A 16,541-nucleotide genomic window follows, 5' to 3' on the forward strand; every position below is an offset into this window, starting at 1 on the left:
ACCGTCCTTTCCAGGTGCTGGTGACTATCAGTGGTTCAAAGGGAGTGTGGGGTCCGGCCTGTCCTGGCTCCGCTGTGCACCTTTGCTGGTTAGCTCCATTCACCATTCTCCTCTGTGACACCGGTCCCTCAAAGGCCACGGGCTGCCTTCTGGCTGGAAGACCCTGTTCCCTGGACCATGTGGTTACTATGGTTATTCCACCTTCTCCTTAGACCCCTCCCTGGTCCACCCTGGAGGCCACACCTCCCTCTCACCTGCTCCTCTGTCCTATCTTCCTGACAGAAGCCATCGTGCACAATCTCATACTTATTTCTGTGATTGTTTCTTCCCCCCCCCAAACTCTCAACATCTTCTTTTATTGCCTCTGGATTTTGAGACACATTCACCAAGCTGTTCTCTACAGCGGGGCTATGAAATGATTCACCGTGTTTTCTTCCAGTACGTGTGTGCCTTCTTTCTCTCCCTCTTTAAAGGGTCCATCTCCTATCCATCTGGAGCATGTTCTTGTGCATGCGGGGAGATGCAGATCTCATTTACCATTTTCCAAGTGGGCATCCCTGTGTTACTAAAGCCCACCATGACTCAGTGATTGCAGACACCCTCTTTGCCACGCACTGACTTTCCGTGTGTGCGGCAGCCTGTTCCTGGACTTCGAAGCCTGTTCCAACCTCTGTCTGTCTGTCTGTCTGTCAGGGCACCAGTACCTGGCTTCAATCACCACAGCTTCATGGTCTACTCTCTGGTGGAGCTAACTCAGCCTCGTAACTTTCTTTCTGGGTTTTCTTGGTTTTCCATATATGCACTTTAGGATAAACCTGTCTAGCTCCACAAAACCTCTTTCATTATTTGCACTGGGAACCTATTATATTTGTTCATTAACTTCAAGGGCACTGACATTTTTATGATGTGGATTGAATTGCATCCACCATAAAGATAGTACAGAATGTGACCCTGTTTGGGAAGAGGGTGGCGCAGTTGTGATGGATGATTCACATGTCACCTCCCCCAGACTGGAGGCTCCCTGGGGCTTTCTGTGCCTTTTTGGTCTAGTTTTAGCCATTTCTCCAGCACCTAGCACAGCACCTAATATGTGGTCGGCACTCAGTGGCTATTTGGTCAATTCCCTTTAAGGAGGGAATGCACTTGAAATGCTTTACCTGCTGTCTGGCACAGAGCAACACATCTAAGAAATGGCGGCTGCTGGTGCCACTGAAGCACACATGAAAATGCATCTATGTAAAATTCCTCTAAAGCCATCTGTGCTCCTTAACTACTCCTCCCACTTTCAGAACCTTCCGTGTCTCCCTCGTCCTGGGATGGAACCATCTAGGCCAGGAAGCACAAACTCTCACACACGCATGGCCACTAGTGGTACCTTTTTTTTTTGATAGGGGCTGCTATACACTTGCTCTTACCTTCGTAAACTTTGCCTCTAGAACTGTTGGTCACCCTGACTCATTCTGGCCACTGCCAACACTGCGTCAGGTCAAGTTCACCCTTCTCTATCTGTCCTTGACCTACCATCCTCCTGACTTGGGATACCTGACTCCCAAGCAGAGCTCACGAGTGAGCACCCAGCACAGCCACGCTGGGGGTTATTTGGAACTTTAGAGGCAGGAGTGGGATTCTGAATGTCCCATCCTTTTATGTCACCATTTCCGTGGGTTGTTCGTGGAGTCCTGCTGACTTTTTCAGCAAAAGCGCCTGACCTCTCCTTTCTAAACCAAAGTGCACATTCGCAGTGCACGGCCCCCCGATTGAGTGCCTGCACACCCACATGTGTCACAACCGCTCTTGGCCAAGCTCCCCGCCCTTGCACTTGGCCACACTGTCTGCATCGCTCCTCATCAGTAAGCCAAGCCAAGGACTTGTCAGGAAGTCTCCATCCAAGCCTGTGAGACTTTCCACACGTGTATGGAAAACTGATACTCAGTCCTATTTGTTAGACCTCCTGCAGAGAATACTTGAAGGCCACCTGACACAGGACAATGACCCAGGTCATGGGCACAATACAGCTGAGGTCAAAGTCTGTCCCACTTCTCACCAGCTATGTCATGGGACCTGAGTTTCTTGACTTTCCCATGAAAGTAAAAATCCTTTCTTCGTCAGATGTTGTAAGAGTTCCAGCAAATGAAGCAGTCTGTCCAAACTCTGGCAGTGCCTCAGGATGACCCAGACAGTGACGCTTTTGTAAAACACAGGTTCTGGGCACCATCCCCCAGGGAGTCAGTAGGTCTGAAGGTACAGTTGTCAAAGCCCCAAGGTGTTTCCGGTGTGCCCACAGATTTGGGGCCTGCAGATGTCACATTACTGTCATGCCTAGCACAGCGCCGAGCACACAGATGCGACTTCACAAGTGTGAGTTCCCTTTGCTGCTAGTTTGTTTTTTCCTGCCGGCTGCCTTGACCTCCACCACAAGCCCATGGTCTGCCCTGCTCCAGGAGGCTGAACTCTGTAGACCAGACCACAAGGATTCCTTTCCCCTTGGACTTCTGGCTGGGTTCGCCCAATGGCAGGCAGAGAGGATGATTTAGACAAGAATCCTGGCAGGGACTGTGCTCCTTGTGCAGGGCATCCTGGAGGGGCCCCTCCTCCGAGCTTTCCGCCTGGCCTGCGCTGGCAGTGCGGTCCCTTCCCTTGGTGCTCCCTGCCCTGAGAGGGAGCAGCTTCCCACACTTGCATGGTGCCGGGGGCCTCGGCCTCCCCTTCAGCCATGCCCACCCCCCACCCCAGGCATCATCTGGTGAGACTTCTAAGCCCTTGTGGTGCTGCATGTGCTCTCTGCATCTCAAAAGCTTCATCTCCTTCCCCACTGGGTAAGAAGACCTTCCTTGAAGCCCCAATAGCAATTCATTCCTTGCCCCCACACATGTCCTCACCCAAACCCTCCCCATTGGGACTCACATCCTTGCTCTTGGGTTTCCAAGCATGCATTTCTCGGTGGGGCTTGCTCCTGTGAAATCTTTATATTGCCTGTAGCAAATTCTTGTTAGTTATATTTGTATTTCAATTTGCATTTTCATCCTCCCAAGAATCAGGATCACTCTGGGATTGGTTTTCATTCCCACATTATAGTCTGAAGCGCATTGTTAATTACCCACAACCTGCCCATTTGCACATCGGCACCTGAGATGTCCCTCTCCTGACTCTGCTCCTATGTAGTCGTTGCCCTGTTTTTAGCCCTCCTTTGATGCCGCATAATTTGCTAGAGTGTGTTTGGGGATTTTAACTAGATTCGCTTTCTCCATTCAGTAATTTTAAAATCCATCAGGGTAACACATTCTTTCTCATCTCCCTGACCTTTAGCTAAAAATTCATCCTGTGTTGCTTTGAACTGTATTCTGTAATCATGATCATTGAAACCAGCTTCCTCATTCAAAGTACAATCACTTCAAGGAAGAAGTTGAAAACACAGCCCTGATCTAAGGATCTTTCACTCCCTGCCCAGAGCTGCCCACCTTGGCCACTTCCCCATGGGCTATCCATATCAGTTGACTGGCAGGAGGAGGTGGTCAGTAGACAGTCATACGTCCACTCTTCAGGCTCTCAGCCACCTCCCAGACACAACCTCCAGTAAGATGACCATGTCTTTATCGGTCCTGCCAGGTCCAGAAACTTCCATGTTTCCTTGGGTGGAATCATCACCCACTGCAAGAGATGAGTATCCTGGGGCTAGTTAGCAACTTCCTCTGCATCTTGCAATGTCTGGGCTTCCTCTCTCTTGTCCTAGACATCCTCTCCAGAAGGTCTGACCTTCTCTTCTTTGGACAAGGGCTCCTTTTTTTGTGCCATTTTTGGTATTAACATCCCCCCCGCCCCCGGCTCACTTGTCCTCTATGGAGTCACCTTGTCTTCCTCTTCCATTGATTTTTTGCAGCATCTTTTCTTTTTACATCATGTTTTTCCACCTCCAATCCCTTGACCCAAATGATATTTTATCTTTTAGCGGGAATATTAATTATTAGTTTCTAAGATGTTCTATTCCCTGAAAAGTTAGAACAAAGGTAGGCTTGAGGCCACATTTTTTCTAGGAGTCCAGAAAATCTCTTGTGTTTCTGGTTCCCTTTGTGCAGAGAAACCCTCTAAACCACCATAGTCACCACTCCTGTGGGAAGGGCTGTGTGTCGCTCCCGGGATTGAGAGGTCTGGATATCTGCTCTTTATTCATTCATCTATTAAACATGCATTTATTATCGGTCAGGCTTGTGTGCACACTAGGGGCACGGCATTGAACATGGCAAGCGTGCCCTCTGCTCTCCTGGGGCTTAAAATCTGACAGGGAACACAGAACCTTAATGAAATTCTTTCTGCACTGTGCTGATCACACACAAGAAGGCCCTGGGGTAGGGGGGCAATGAGCACCCTCTCTGCCCTCCATCTGAGGGCGTTCTTTTTTCTACAACCGACAGTATCTCTTGACCATCCACCCCCAATCAGCACCTGCCCAGACTTTCTGAAATAGGAGTCACTTCCTGACGTTCTGTGACTGGCTGAAGCCCTAAAACCAGCAGGTACATATTGCCACATATTCAACAGTGACTCTTCATGGGAGGCGTGTGCTACCTTTCAAATTAGCTGTGGTTGAAAAGTCATGCCTACAATAAAGGATCTGAAACTAAAACATTTCAAAAGTAAGAATTAAGAAAGGCATTTGGTAAGCAGTGTTTATACCGGACACTGAGGTTCATTTTTTTACATGTATTTTATCTTTATCACTCTTCGTTTGGAGAGAAAGACCTGACATGGCTGAAGGGTTTGCTGGTTTTCAAATACGTTTTCTTTTTGGTGCAGGGGTGCCGAACCCTAATTCCTTTTGCTATCTTGTGCCGTGAGTGCTTGGACCCGTCGTTTCTGTGTCACGGGCGTGAGCGCCCACCACATCACGCCTGTAGACCTCTGTGGTCCCCTGTGGTCTCTGCCAGTAGACCTGGTGTGTTGCCTGAGAAGTCCCTGGACTCAGGTGCCCACGGCGCTTGTCCCCCTCCATGTAGACAATCAGTGTGTGGTGTCGTCCCCCCTCAGATGGTCCTCCTGCCACAACACTGGGAGCAAAGCACTGAGAATTTCACTTGGAGTTGTGACCTTTCTTTTTTAAACTTTGTTTTTAGTTCCTACTTGTGAACTTTCCAAGGCAGAGGAAAAAAACTCACATCTCTATCTCTTCTTTTTTGAAAAACAAAACCCCAAAGACTCCTGGGATTCTGCTCAGAGAACCAAAGATGTTTCCCCTCAGCTGAACTCGGCCACCATCATTGATATCCACCCTTCCTCCACCTACAGCATCCGCATGTACGCCAAGAACCGGATTGGCAAGAGTGAGCCCAGCAACGAGCTGTCCATCACCGCGGACGAGGCAGGTGCGTGTGCAGCCCAGGGGCCTGAGCTGGCTCCCGGGCTCTCCAGTAATGCCGAATCAGGCATTTGGTGAGAGCTCTGCGGAGCTCCACACCCTACCGACACACACAGTGCTCTCCCATAGGGAAGGCACTGCTCTTCAAATAGGGCTTAGTTCCAGGTCATCGTGCCCAAGACTTGGAAGAAAGACATCTGCCACCAGCCATCTAGTGAGAGTTAAAGAAAGCCTTGCCATGACTGTAGTTCTTCTGTGTGGACACACAGAATCCAGGCTGACAGAAGAGCCATGAGGGGGGCGTCTTGCTCAAGGCCCCGAGTTGTCTAGGGGCGGAGGGAAGGCAAAACTAGGAAATGCCAAGAACACACTCAGTGGGGGGCTGGGGAAATGGCACTCCGGGTTATTTCATTGACTAGAAATGTCCGTATTTTCTGTAATAAACTTTATGGCTTTTTTTCTATTAAAATGTATGTCATATTCAGTATTAAAAACTTAGAAGATAGTTATATACACATTTTGAAGGAGGCAAAACAGGTTCCATAATCCTACCACCTAGGGCTATGTATGAGCATGTTGATAACGTCTACAAAATCAGTTTTGTAACCTGATTCATCACCCCACACAGATGCATGCACACTCACCCCATACACACATGCAGTTCCACACCCTTCAACATCACGATCCACCCACAGCTCCCGGGGTAGGCGGGGGGATGAATTAGTTTGTAGAGGACTGAGCAATCAGGCAGTGGCAGTGATGCTGATTGACAGCCCACCCACCAGAAGGAAAGGAGGAGCAAGCTGCCCTTGGGTTTCCCTGGGGAAGCAAAGGTAAGCAACCAAACCTGGCTCATCTCTTGGGGCGCAAGCAGTGTCCAGCCCCCAAAGCTAGCCTTTTTTTCCCGGCCAACAATCAGAGCTAATTAGCCACTACATACTGCTGCAGAGAAACTGGAAGCTGAGTCTTGGGTCCTCCGTTCTCTATCACCAAAGTTAAGATGGTCACTCCCAAATGACTGGGAGTCAACGCGAGGTTCGTTTCATCTGGCAGGGCTGTCCTTGGCTTCCTTTCCACCACCTACTCCTCTGTTACCCTCATTAATGGCCAGACAGATAGACACCACTCTCACCTGTCTCTTAAGTACTTGTCAGTAATTTGCAATGGTCCCTTCGCCATTGTTTTAACTGATTCCATGTTGTTAGGCAGGCCCACTGTGTTCAATTTTTTTCCATCATTATAAACACCACTGTGAGGAACATCCTTGTGTATCTGCTGCTATTTTCAAGATTATTTTCATAGATTAAATAGCAAGATGTAGAATTTCTGGACCAAAAAAATGTAAAATTTAACTCTTTTGATATTAACTCATCATAGTCAGTACAGTCCTCAAGAAAACAGATTAGAATTCACAGTTCTTCCAGAACAGCACATAAGCACTCATTTCTCAACCCTGGAATGTAACAGTTCTTGAAAATTGTTTTTAAGGAAGGGTGATAGGTTAGTGTTATGCTTCATTGTCTGGAGATGGGCCATTTCTGATACTTGGATACCCTGTGTGATTTCTTTTCTGCAAAGTGGACATTATGGTAGCTAGATCCTTATTACCACAAACAGACTGGATAAATGAGCAAAATTCCAAGCTTTAAAAATACTCTGTATTTCTTAGAATCAAGTGGGAAATGAGTGTTTGTGTGTTCCTGTAAAAATGGAATCTTATTTAAATATTTATATAAGTAACACACTGACTTCCCAGAATTTCATCATGCTGGATATTTGGGGACGATATGCTGCCCCCAGAATATGCAGGGCCCAAGCTTCTCCTTCTTCCTCTTCACCCCGGTTCTACGTCTGCCCCATCCTGACAGCCTTTTTCAAGTAACTAGGTTTTGTGGCTGCCTTCCCATCGCCATCATGAATGCTGATGGTGTTGCTTGCTTTTTACTCCGTTTCCTGGGTGACCTCTGCAGCAGCTGGCGGTTGCCATGGCAGCATTTCTCCTCCCAGCCAGGAGGCCAGGTGAACAGCCACTCCTGCCCAGCAGTCAGCGGAGCAGCTCCCCCGAATCTCTGCAGACAGGCTGACCGGAAGCCAGATGCTTGGCTCCTTGAGCTGCCTTGGACCCAGAGAGCCTCCCTCACTCACCATGCAGATGAGCTGGGGGAAAACAAAGGAAGGGAACAGGCTGGAGCAAAGGAAAGCTCCAAAACAGAATCTGTCTGTGTCATGGTGCATACGTTTGTGTGACTGAAATCCGAAAGTCATTTTCCCTCATTGGACCCACAAAAAATGGAGGACAACTATCCTGACCAAAGAGACCTTCATGAAAATTGCCTGCAGTGGCCACAGGTTGCTTCTGCCACTGCCTGGCAAGGACGTCCAAAGGTAGAGCCACCTCGAGATGACCATTCCTCGGCCCAACTATTCCCCCTTCCTAAAATAAATCAATAAGTAAAGTACTCATCTCTCAAACAGTGAAAATCATTGGGTGGAAGCTTCTGGAAACACCCCCCCCATGTATGGTAATATAGTGCCCAAGTCCGGGCAACCTGAGGACACCTCGCATTCCCCATCTGGCTGGAGAAATGAGGTCCATGAGGTGTTTAGGCCTGGGTGTCCCCCACCCCACTATTTGAAACTCCACCGGACTCGCTATGGTCTAGTCAGTGCCAGGCAGCCCTTTCCTGCCCCTCCTCTGTGTGGGTGCTGTGCCCTGTCTGAAGGCCGTCCAAGTTCTGTGTCTCCTGTTCTGAACTCTTCCTTGAACAGCCTGGTCAAGGATGTCCCCCCGTGTCGTGCCTCCTCCGGTCTCCCTGAATGACATTAGTGCCCCTTCCCCTAGCACTGAGTAGGGATCTTTCTGACAGTGGCCCTTGAGCCATGTTGTCATTTCTCCATAGAGTATATGCTACTTACGTTTCTACCCGTCATGTGTGTCTGGCACAAGGGAGACAGCTCAGTATATGTGGGAGGGTATTCATAAATGTGCCTTCCAGTGTTGTCTTAGAATAGGTGTAACAATGAGCACTGTGTGTATGGTGTGTGTGTGTGTGATTGTTGAGAAAACTATATGGTGCATTAAAGCCACACCGCACTGAAATTTTGAAGGACCTTACAAAAAAGAAAAAGTAGGGAAAGGCAGAGGGTAAGGCTCGAAGGTGGAGGGATGCAGGAGGTGGGAGAAAGGAGGAGGAGCACCTAGCAGAGCTCCAGCAGGGGCCCGGGAAGCGCCTGAGCCTGTGGCTGAGATGCCCTCCCATGCTGATGTGTGTGGCGTGTTCTAGGTCCGAACCGCAGCACACACGGCAGACCAGGCCATGGGTGTGTTTGGGTTGAGTCTACTACTGCTATACTAGTCTTTCCAACTTGGCATCAGTTTTTAAAATCTGGAGATTTGGGGTCAAAATCTAAATTTTTAATTTCTCTTGAGTGCCTATTTGGCTAGAATCCAATAGAGCTAAGTCTACAGTGGTTACCCCTTAGGGCAGCCCTACACCCCAATCAACCTTCATCTCCACCCTCTTCAATTGAAGGGATCAGCACACTAGATCCCACGGACTGAAGTCCACTTACAATTCCTGAGCTAAGCATAGGGTTGTTTTATTTTTTCATTTTAAAAAGAGGAAGAAAAAGAATATGCAACAAAGACCACACGCGACTCACAAAGCCTAAATATGTTCTATCTGTCCCTGTACAGAAAAGGTGTAGATCCTTAATTTAGGTCTTGCCATGGTGGGCATTTGGGTCCAGATTCCTGCCATACCGTCCACTGCAAAGCTTAGTGAGAAGGAACCCCTGCCGTTTCCACACCTTCCTACCTACTGTTCAAAAGTAGCCTTGTTCCTGCTCCGTAACACTGAGCCTATTTTCATTCGAACGTGCCCAAGTACATTATAGTACGCTCCAATGCACTTGACCTCAGGGCACAGCCAGGAAGCAGAGATTACACTGTCTAGAGCACTCTTCCTGCCTCCCCTCTGCAGCCCTTGGCCCCCCCAAAGAGGAGAGGCTGAGAGATAAAGTGGAGACACTGTCAAGAGTTGAGAACAGCTCCTAATGGGCCAGAAGTGCACAGATATGCCAGATTTCGGTGACACGGGTCAGCATGTCCCATTCACAGCTAACCCTCACTCTACACCAACTTCCCCATTAGCTGCTGCACCCTTGTCATGCATCACTTAGTGCCTGTGACCGAGTTTTGGGTGGCTAATCCCTTTTCCTTTTCCTTATGAGTCTATCCTCAGAACGTGGAATGTCAGGAGCTCCTTGACATTATGTGGGAGCTCCTTGGAAAGCCACTGAATTTTCAGATGCATCAGAGAATGGAAGGTCAGGGTTATGGAAGGGTTACCACATGGGGTCATTGGGCCCGCATTTCATCCAGTGCTAAGTTCATGGTCTGTGCATCATGCTTCATCACACTCCAGAGCAGTAGCTTTGGTCCAGAAGAAGAGTTTCTTGTGTGCTAAGCTGGAGTCTGAGGGGGATGGGGTGTGATGAGGTTCCTAAGGTGTAAAAGGCATCATCCTTGTGTTGTGATAAATGTATGAATATCAGTGTACATTAGCCAAGTGGGACATCCACTGTGTTCTTAAAGGGGAGAGTCAGATGTGCAGGGTCTGCCCACCAAGAACTGGGCTGCCCTAACCTGAGCCTGCTGCAATCTGCTTCCATTGTTGGTGCTCCCCAGCTTCCATCTAGAGACTTTGGAAAGTAAACAAATCACTGACTTCCTCGACGTTCCTCACTCATGCCAGGTATACTCCCGCCGCCTGTCCTGGAATATTCTGGAATATTCCAGAATATTCTGTGATTGTTCTGAAATGTTCTTCACCTTTCTTCCATACCTCCTTCAAATCTTTGCCTGAATAACATTTTTTCAATGAGTCCTACCCTGACCTTCTTCATTATTTAAAGTTCAACCCTCAGACTACTCTGTTATACTTGGTCCCTGTCCTCCACTAACACTTCGCTTTTTAGAAAATATTATCTATTACCATCAAACATACCATACAATTATTGATTTATTTTGTTTGTGATCTATTTTTGGCCCTTCCCACAAGGGCAGGAATATTTGCTCGTTTTGTTTGCTGCTATATTCCAGATACCTAGGACAGTGTTTGGCACATAATAGGTGATAGATAAATAATAATTTAAATAACTATTTATTTGATAAATAGTCATTTAAATGAATTCATCCTTTCACCCTCTGGGTGTCAACTCTTCTGGGTTTTATTTTGATTTTTACTAAACACAGTCTTCATTTCCTTTGCCAAGCAAAGAACACTCCCTTCACCCACAATACTTCCATCAGAGAGAAGCACGTGGCTATGGAATCATGTAGTTCTCCCTCAGTCCAACTTCATCCACATCTGTATGCCAGTCCTCGCTCAGTTTTAGACCTGGCACGTGCATAAACTCAGTAGATTTCTCAAGAAGAAAGCCAGAGACAGAAATACCACTGCGGGTGTGGGATGGGGGTAGCCAATCAAATGATTGCTTTGTCTCCAAGAGGCTGGGTGAAGCCAGGAGATCGATCCACAGAGGAGAGAATATTCTGAGGACAGAGGAGGGTGCTGAGGCAGAGTCTTGATGTCATTCATTGGACGTGAGAGAGAAGTCAGTCCACTGAGAGCCACCAAGAGCTGTCAGAGGGGCAGTAAACTGAGGAGTTGACTCAGGAGGGAGGGACACAGGGCCAGCCTGGGTGACCCGAAGGGGAAACAAGAGCAGAGACCCGTGGGCCCAGCAATTACCAAGGGTCTGTCATCACAGCAGCCAAACAGAGTTAGTAGAAGTTTCTTGTCTAATAAAGGCATTAGGAACTGTAAATGCAGTCTTCACCTATTACCGTTTGACTATTTGAAAAGCTTCAACTTCTGTAGAAATGCACTGATTATTTATTTTGTAAAATCACATTCATTATTAATAGTTACTTCCAGCCTTCTCCTCCCATAGGGGAAAGCTAAATATTCTGTTTTGTTTTGTTTTTACAAAGAAGAAACTATGTTCTCTCTATGTATTACACTCTTCCTTTAAGAACTTTGAGTATAAATACCCATAAAAAATTACAGCTTGGGAACTGTAAGGAAAGGCTAAAATTCTGAAAGCAGACTACTTTTTTAATAATTTAAAGTTTTTCTTCAAATATTTTAGACATTTAGAGTGGAAAATTCAGTGCCAAAAAACAATGTCTTCCTAATTATATTGGCCACTGCTCCCACGTTATTCTATAGGTTGTTTCCGTACACCATGATATACATTTTATTGCCCCATCATATAGAGAAGGGAGCTGAGGCACAGAGAAATAACTTGAAAAAACAAACAAAAAAGCTACTAAGTGGTCAAATCAGAATTTGGACTCGGGGAGAAAGATTGAAATGCCCATCAACTTAGCAACCACAGACACTCTCTGCCTTATGGCATGACTTACAATTCTTTGACTTTATGAGGGTGAAAAAGCAATGTGCATTCAGTAGAAACCACACCTCCGACTCTGAATGCGTCCTTTGCCCGGGCTAGCGAGATGCTCTGGGACTCTCTGGTGATGCTGGGCAGGTGCAGGGAGCCTGGCCCCAGTGAGCCACACCGTCACGAGGGCAAACAATGACAGTCTACAGTGCGGTAGCAAGTGCATTTTCTTACGATATTGTCATCTTCCACTGGATTCACCAGGACATGACCTCCTCATAAGTCGAGGAGCATTTTTTTAACATTGTGTCATTACTCCACAGTTCTTCCTCTGAAAACAGAAAGGCATTCCCCTTGACCTTGCCCCTCTCCAATTAGACCTTTACCTCTAACCTTTCTTTCACTTGCAAATTCTTCAAAATGCATTTACCTTCACTGCTTCTGTTTTCTTGGCCCCGTGTGCTGCTCACCCTCCTGCAAAGGGGCACTCGTGTCCACAGAGAGGGGCTTTGTGCAGCTGTGATCCCAGAATCGTCGATCCAGCAACAGGGGTACTGTTTCCCCGTCAGGGGTACTATTTTCCCCACAGGGGCCTCTCCCTGGGTCATCATTTGCTTCCACTTCTCAGAGGGCTATTGAGTGTCCGCTGTGTTGGGCCATGGTCTCTGAGTGCCGTCCATCCGTCCCAGTTTGGTCAGGAACTCTGGGGGCACGAGAACGCTCTACCTCCCTGCGTTCCGCATCATGCACTTAGCATGCAGTGTGTTTCTAAAATGTGTTAATTAACTGTAACGGGGTGTAAGTGGAATCTATACAAGCAATAGAAATAGGTGTGTGTGTGTTGCACACTTCCTTTTTTAACTTTGCTTTTTTTTATCTGTGGCCACAGCCCCTGGTTAACAAGTATTTTTAATTGGAAATTATGAAGAATTAAAGCGATCAAAGAGATTCAGGCCGAAGGATCTTGATTTCCGGTTGTTTGTTTGTTTGTTTGTTTGTTTTTGCCTCAGTAACTCTGAGCAACCTGATCGACCCCAAAGTCATGTCACTAAAAGACACTTAAAGGGAAAGAAAAGTGTCTTCAACAGCCACTATAGGAAGAGTTTTACAAAAATAAGCTTCCTGTTTTAGCCATTGACTTGCTAACACTTGAGGTTCACTAATCAAGTTGTCAAAGACATGGCTGGGAAGAACGCAAGGACAGCCCCGAGGTGTGTCCTTCCTGGGAGTGAGAGAGCCCCGGGTGAATTTAGCGTGCAACAACTCTGCCAGACTCACCATATTTAGCCATGTGTGATGCGTACTTTTTGCCCAGATTTTTGAGGGAAAAAATAAGGATGCATATTACACATGGGTATAATGATTACATGTCATGGGTATAATAATGGGTATAATAATCCCATGTGTAATGCATACAAACATGGATGTACATTGTACATCCACATACATGGCAAAATGTGGTATCCGCCCAACACACAGCCTCTGTGCTCAGACGGCCTGGCTTCTGGGCCTGCGTCCTGCCGGGTGGATTTCAGTTTTCTGTGGGACTCACTTCTAACCGGCCTGTGGATTTTGGTCTTTCAGCTCCCGACGGCCCCCCGCAGGAAGTTCACCTGGAGCCCATATCGTCCCAGAGCATCAGGGTCACCTGGAAGGTAAACTGAGCATGCTCTCGCTCTCCTGGCACGTGTTCCGTGGGGGTGAGCACTTCACTCACGTTAAGTGTTACGACGCCAAGACACTAACACTCGGTTTTGCAAAATTAGATTTAAAGCCCTTTTCTTAAAGCCTAAATTTGTATCCACCTTTCAAATGTTTTTACAGCGAATTCTTCATCCACAGAGAGTGAAGTAGTTGTGTCTTATTTTAATTCTTTGAATCCTGACTGAGTTCTAAGTGCTGGTCTCCAGACAAACTGTGAGGAGGCAGGGCCCGTCTACATTGCTGACTTCACCCCCAGAGAGATGTTCTCTAGTTGTTTTTCCTAAGTGGCAGATCTTGGGGCCATAGCGAGTGCACTGAGCTGGCAGGAAGGAGGGAAGTCCTGCCCGCACCACTGGCCACCTGTGTCCTCGAGTACCCCCCCATTTCCTCAGCAGGTACTGTGCTGTGGAGGCTGTGGCATCCAGGGCAGTGGTCCCCAAGTGTGGCCCGCAGATGCAGACTGGCCACTGAGGGCTTGTTAGCTGTTGCTTGGAGAGGAAGAAAGCTGGGGTCACAGTGCACATGACAGCAAGCAGCATGTGGCTTTGTCTGGTCAATGTTTTTTTTTTATCATAGCGAAACTGTCCTGATAAAAACAGTTGATTCCTATTCCAGTGCCAGCTCATCATTGACCAGCATGTTGGGCACCACTGTCCCAGGAAGCTTACCTGGTGTTACTTACCTGGTGGGCACACCTGCCTTGGGAACTAGTCACACCTGAATGTGCTCTTAGAGACAACCACCTCGAGGCAAATGCCGTTTTACCTGGAGTGATAGTTAGACTTCTATGAAGTTAGACTTACTAACCCAGTTCTGGATTTCCCGCATTGCATGTGTTTTCATCTTGCCTCATTCCTCCCCCTTTTCCTGTGTTCTCACTCAGAGAATGGGGGCGGAGGGACCCCAGTGAGGTCTTCCAGACGCACACCTCTTATACCCATTAAAAACCAAACCTGTCCTTGGGTTTTTCCTCGGAGCATCAGCTTTTTCACTGAGTGACCCATGTCTGCAGAAGACAGGATTTTCGTTGTAGGGTGGGCCCCTCTTTGGTGTTAACACACGACCCCGCAGCAAGCCCCTTTGTGCCAGCGAGCTGCAATTCCAGCAGGCAGCGTGGCGTGACGGTCGGCTGCCCAGACCACATGGCCGAGGGAGGGGAAGGGGTTGCCATTCATCTTTGTGAGAACGTCCGCCAGCTGTGAGCATCATACGCCGTGTCATGAAAGGCACTCAGCAAGCCCTAACCCCCACGCATTCCGGCCACCGTACTACACACGAAATGCTGACTCACTCTGGCTTGACTGAGTCTCTGAAGTTTCACCCACGTGTCCTTCTCATTCCCTTGTGTGTTTGCCTCGAAAAAGACCAGTGATTGCTCTGGCCCCCAGAGCTTTTCGGGTCCTGCTGGAGAGATGTGTCTGTGCACAGAGTTCTTACAAACTAAACGTGGAACTTTTCAAGCTTTAAAAGGCTTTACATCCTTTCTGCATCCATTAAAAAAAAGCAGCAAAGTCAGTAAATTGCAGTTAAATTTCTTCTTAATGATAAAAGGATGGATGTGGCCTGGGCTATTAAAAGGAAACCTCGCTTCTGTTGGACCAGGAGCCGATTGTTAAGATGCTATTCACGGAGCAGTGACAGATGTCAGAGCAGCGGTGGGCGTCACCCAGCCTGTCAGCATGCAGATGGATACGTGGCTGATCTTACCACCTAATGACGCAAGGGCTGCCCATTTGTTTGCCTGATTATGTGAGGAAAGTGTGTCACTGATTCAACCAAACTGCATGCTCTTACCCATCATAAAGTGCAGGCCAAGTCGGATCTGCAGAAAGTACACGTGTACTGTGTGTATAAAAGTTCCGGGTTTACATTTTGGAGAAGGAGGTGGCAGGAAAGGAAAAGAAGGAAGGAGAAAAACGAGGAGAAATCACTTAGCCCAAGCAGGGAGCCCCACCTCAGGCAGCCGGGATGGAAATGTCAGGAACTGCATGGAAAATGGCTAAGGGGGGAACTCACTTATTTGGGGTCACAGTAAAAGATGCGCTTGACGGAGAGACGTGCAATTTCGGGGAGAAGAGCTCTGGGGTTTGGGCGGGGAGTGGCCACTTTAGATGCGAAACCTCCTCGCGGTTGGGGTGTGGCCCTTCTGTGACAAGGGAGGGAGATGTTAGGTTTGTGTGACTGTCATTGTACCACTGTAACAATGCACCTTCTGCTGAACAAAATGAACAGCTGTCCCCTTGTAAATACTTCAGCTATTTCTTTCCACAAAGGAAAGTCTCTGATTTTGAAAATAGCAAGTCAGGCCTGTGTCTACCCAGCAGAGACCGAAACCCAGAAGACACCGTAGGTTGCCAGCATCAGGCAACAGCACCCTGTTTCCAGTTTGTCGCTCTGTCCATCCCCCCATTATAGGGGACCGTGCGCATCCCCATGGCCGGCATCTTCTCTCCCTCTGACACTGCACACTTTCCATGACATCCTGCCCTCACCCGTCCAGTCCTGCGTCCTCAACGCCCCGGTCCAGCATGCCCTTTCTGGAAACACACATGAAATGGATGGTCTCCTGACCCACTGTCTTGCTCGTTACTCTTTGCGATGGCTCAGTGCCATTTCCGTCCTGTGGTTTCTGCCATCCATTTGGTTACTTCTCTCTGCTATTCTGTAGGCTCCGTAGAGGCAGGGAGTGGTCTCTCATTCACCTTTGGCTCCCTGTGGCTGGTGCATTTGCATGAATGAGTGAATGAGTGGGTGAGTTCCTATGTGAGTCGTCCTTTGATGCCTGTAGTACAAGGGTTCTCCCTGCACGGTGTCCGAAGCACATCCGTCAGAAACTGCAGAGATATTTTTCCTCTTGATGTAAATGTTTTGTTTTAAATGAGGAATCTTTTAGGGCCACAGCCTGTCCCCAAAATATGAAATTTTCAGTTGCTTAAATATCGCAGTGCTTAGAACAATTATGGAACTGCTGACCGAGGGTAAAAATCCCGACAACAATTTTACCACTTCCTTCAGCCTCAGTATCACGCCCTCGGGCCGGGAGTTCACTCCAAACAAGCGGTGGTACAGGAGAGAC

The 16,541-nt window shown here is 47.9% G+C and overlaps 1 protein-coding gene across 1 annotated transcript in view; it reads left to right on the plus strand.

Moving 5' to 3' along the window:
- Window positions 1-16,541, plus strand: part of DSCAM (DS cell adhesion molecule) — a 116,085-nt gene that overhangs the window by 1,237 nt on the left and 98,307 nt on the right. Inside the window, exons 2-3 of the mRNA XM_053657553.1 lie at window positions 5,281-5,357; window positions 13,346-13,416. Of these exons, the coding sequence (XP_053513528.1) occupies window positions 5,281-5,357; window positions 13,346-13,416 (148 nt within the window). The remainder of the gene's footprint in view (window positions 1-5,280; window positions 5,358-13,345; window positions 13,417-16,541) is intronic.

Source organism: Artibeus jamaicensis, unplaced genomic scaffold, assembly GCF_021234435.1.
Source record: "Artibeus jamaicensis isolate MK-2021 breed Jamaican fruit bat unplaced genomic scaffold, CSHL_Jam_final scaffold_474, whole genome shotgun sequence".
Taxonomy (NCBI): Eukaryota; Metazoa; Chordata; class Mammalia; order Chiroptera; family Phyllostomidae; genus Artibeus; species Artibeus jamaicensis.